Source organism: Penaeus monodon, chromosome 15 (genome assembly GCF_015228065.2).
Source record: "Penaeus monodon isolate SGIC_2016 chromosome 15, NSTDA_Pmon_1, whole genome shotgun sequence".
NCBI classification, from domain to species: domain Eukaryota; kingdom Metazoa; phylum Arthropoda; class Malacostraca; order Decapoda; family Penaeidae; genus Penaeus; species Penaeus monodon.
In genome coordinates, this window is record NC_051400.1 from 23,986,080 (window position 1) to 23,986,473 (window position 394).

The following is a 394-nucleotide window of genomic DNA, read 5'->3' on the forward strand; positions in this document are numbered from 1 at the left end:
GGAATTTATGTGAGAGATATAAACAAAAATTATTTTTCCTTCAGGCGTTCTAAATTCCCTGACAAGAATGGTATTGGTCAATGCCGTGTACTTCAAGGGACTGTGGGAAAATCAGTTTAATGAGTCTGACACCCACGATCAAGAGTTTTGGATTTCTTCTCAAGAGAGTGTTCAAGTGCCAATGATGCACATCAAGAAGAAGTTTCGCTACTTTAATCACCGTGATCTTGATTCTACAATTTTAGCAATGGATTATAAGGTAGGGAAGTAGAAAAAGTTGACAGACTTCTGTGTGTGTGTATGCATGTGTGTTTTCTCTTTCCCCAACCTCACCACTGCTCCTCGCTGGGAATGTCTGTAAACCTCCACCCCCTCTGCATGACCTTGTTTGACG

At 41.1% G+C, this 394-nt stretch overlaps 1 protein-coding gene across 1 annotated transcript in view; it reads left to right on the forward strand.

Moving 5' to 3' along the window:
* Positions 1-394, forward strand: part of LOC119581825 (leukocyte elastase inhibitor-like) — a gene marked incomplete at its 5' end in the record, with an annotated part of 33,378 nt that overhangs the window by 4,481 nt on the left and 28,503 nt on the right. The window contains 1 exon segment of the mRNA XM_037929959.1: positions 45-259. Coding sequence (XP_037785887.1) covers positions 45-259 — 215 coding nt within the window.